This window comes from Cnephaeus nilssonii (assembly GCF_951640355.1).
Source record: "Cnephaeus nilssonii genome assembly, chromosome: 2".
NCBI lineage: Eukaryota > Metazoa > Chordata > Mammalia > Chiroptera > Vespertilionidae > Cnephaeus > Cnephaeus nilssonii.
The window spans coordinates 88321954-88322981 of record NC_137073.1 but is presented as its reverse complement, the minus strand read 5'-3'; the positions used below and the strand labels follow the sequence as shown (position 1 = coordinate 88322981).

At 44.0% G+C, this 1028-nt stretch overlaps 1 protein-coding gene across 1 annotated transcript; it reads right to left on the bottom strand.

Moving 5' to 3' along the window:
- Positions 1-291: 291 nt before the first annotated feature.
- On the bottom strand, positions 292-714 carry LOC307116483 (large ribosomal subunit protein eL32-like; the record flags this gene model as incomplete). The annotated part of the gene is made up of 1 exon (XM_079800511.1): positions 292-714. Exon 1 carries the CDS (start codon positions 697-699, stop codon positions 292-294), a length of 408 nt encoding a protein of 135 aa, XP_079656637.1. The 5' UTR covers positions 700-714.
- Between the last annotated feature and the right edge of the window lie 314 nt (positions 715-1028).

Genomic DNA, 1028 nt, shown 5'->3' with positions numbered 1-1028 from the left:
CAATCCTGGTGTTTCTGGGCTTGTAGTCTCTGCCTTCACATGTTTGTCTTCAGATGACATTGTAGATCTGTGTCTATATGTCTTTTCCTCTTCTTATAAGGACACCAATCAAATGGAATTCAGGCCCACACTAATGACTTCACTCTAACTTGATTATTATGTCTGCTAAGATCCCATTTGCAGATATAGTCACATTCATAGTTACCAGGGATTAGCAAATCAACATATCTTTTTTTTTTTTGCAAAATTTTGTGGTTTTATTAACACACATACAATGTGTTCACAATCCGTCTATTCATTTTCTTCGCTGCACAGCCTGGCATTGGGATTGGTGACCCTGATGGCCAGCTGTGCTGCTCTTTCCACAATGGCTTTGTGGTTCTTTGAGGAGACGTTGTGAGCAATCTCAGCACAGTAAGATTTGTTGCACATCAGCAGTACTTCAAGCTCCTTGACATTATGGACCAGAAACTTCCAAAAGCCACTGGGCAGCATGTGTTTTGTTTTCTTGTTGCTCCCATAACCAATTTTGAGCATCAAGACCTGGCCCTTGAATCTTCTGCGCACCCTATTGTCAGTGCCTCTGAGTTTCCACCAGTTCCGCTTAATTTTGACATATCGGTCTGACTGGTGCCGAATGAACTTCTTGGTCCTCTTTTTGACAATCTTGGGTTTCACCAGGGGTCTGAGGGCAGCCATGGTGCCAAGTAGGAGATGGCTGCCACCTCTGTAGGTAGCGCTGAGGAAGAGCAAATCAACATAACTTTTGGGGCTACAAATTTAACCCATAGAGGTGCTCACTGACTTTAGAAGTGAGCACAGCTGCCGCAGCATGGCCTCATTGGTCATCTTCAGGTGGCTATGTAAAGCATTGTCAAGGACAGTGCCCTCACCCTTTTCCCCAACACCATCTACTCACATGCTCCCTGGCCTGCATTGCCACATATAGTGAGTGGCTTTGGGTCAGCCCAAGAAGTGACCCCCAAATTAGAAGATGTTTTAAAAGAAGAAGAAAATTTTTTTTCTAA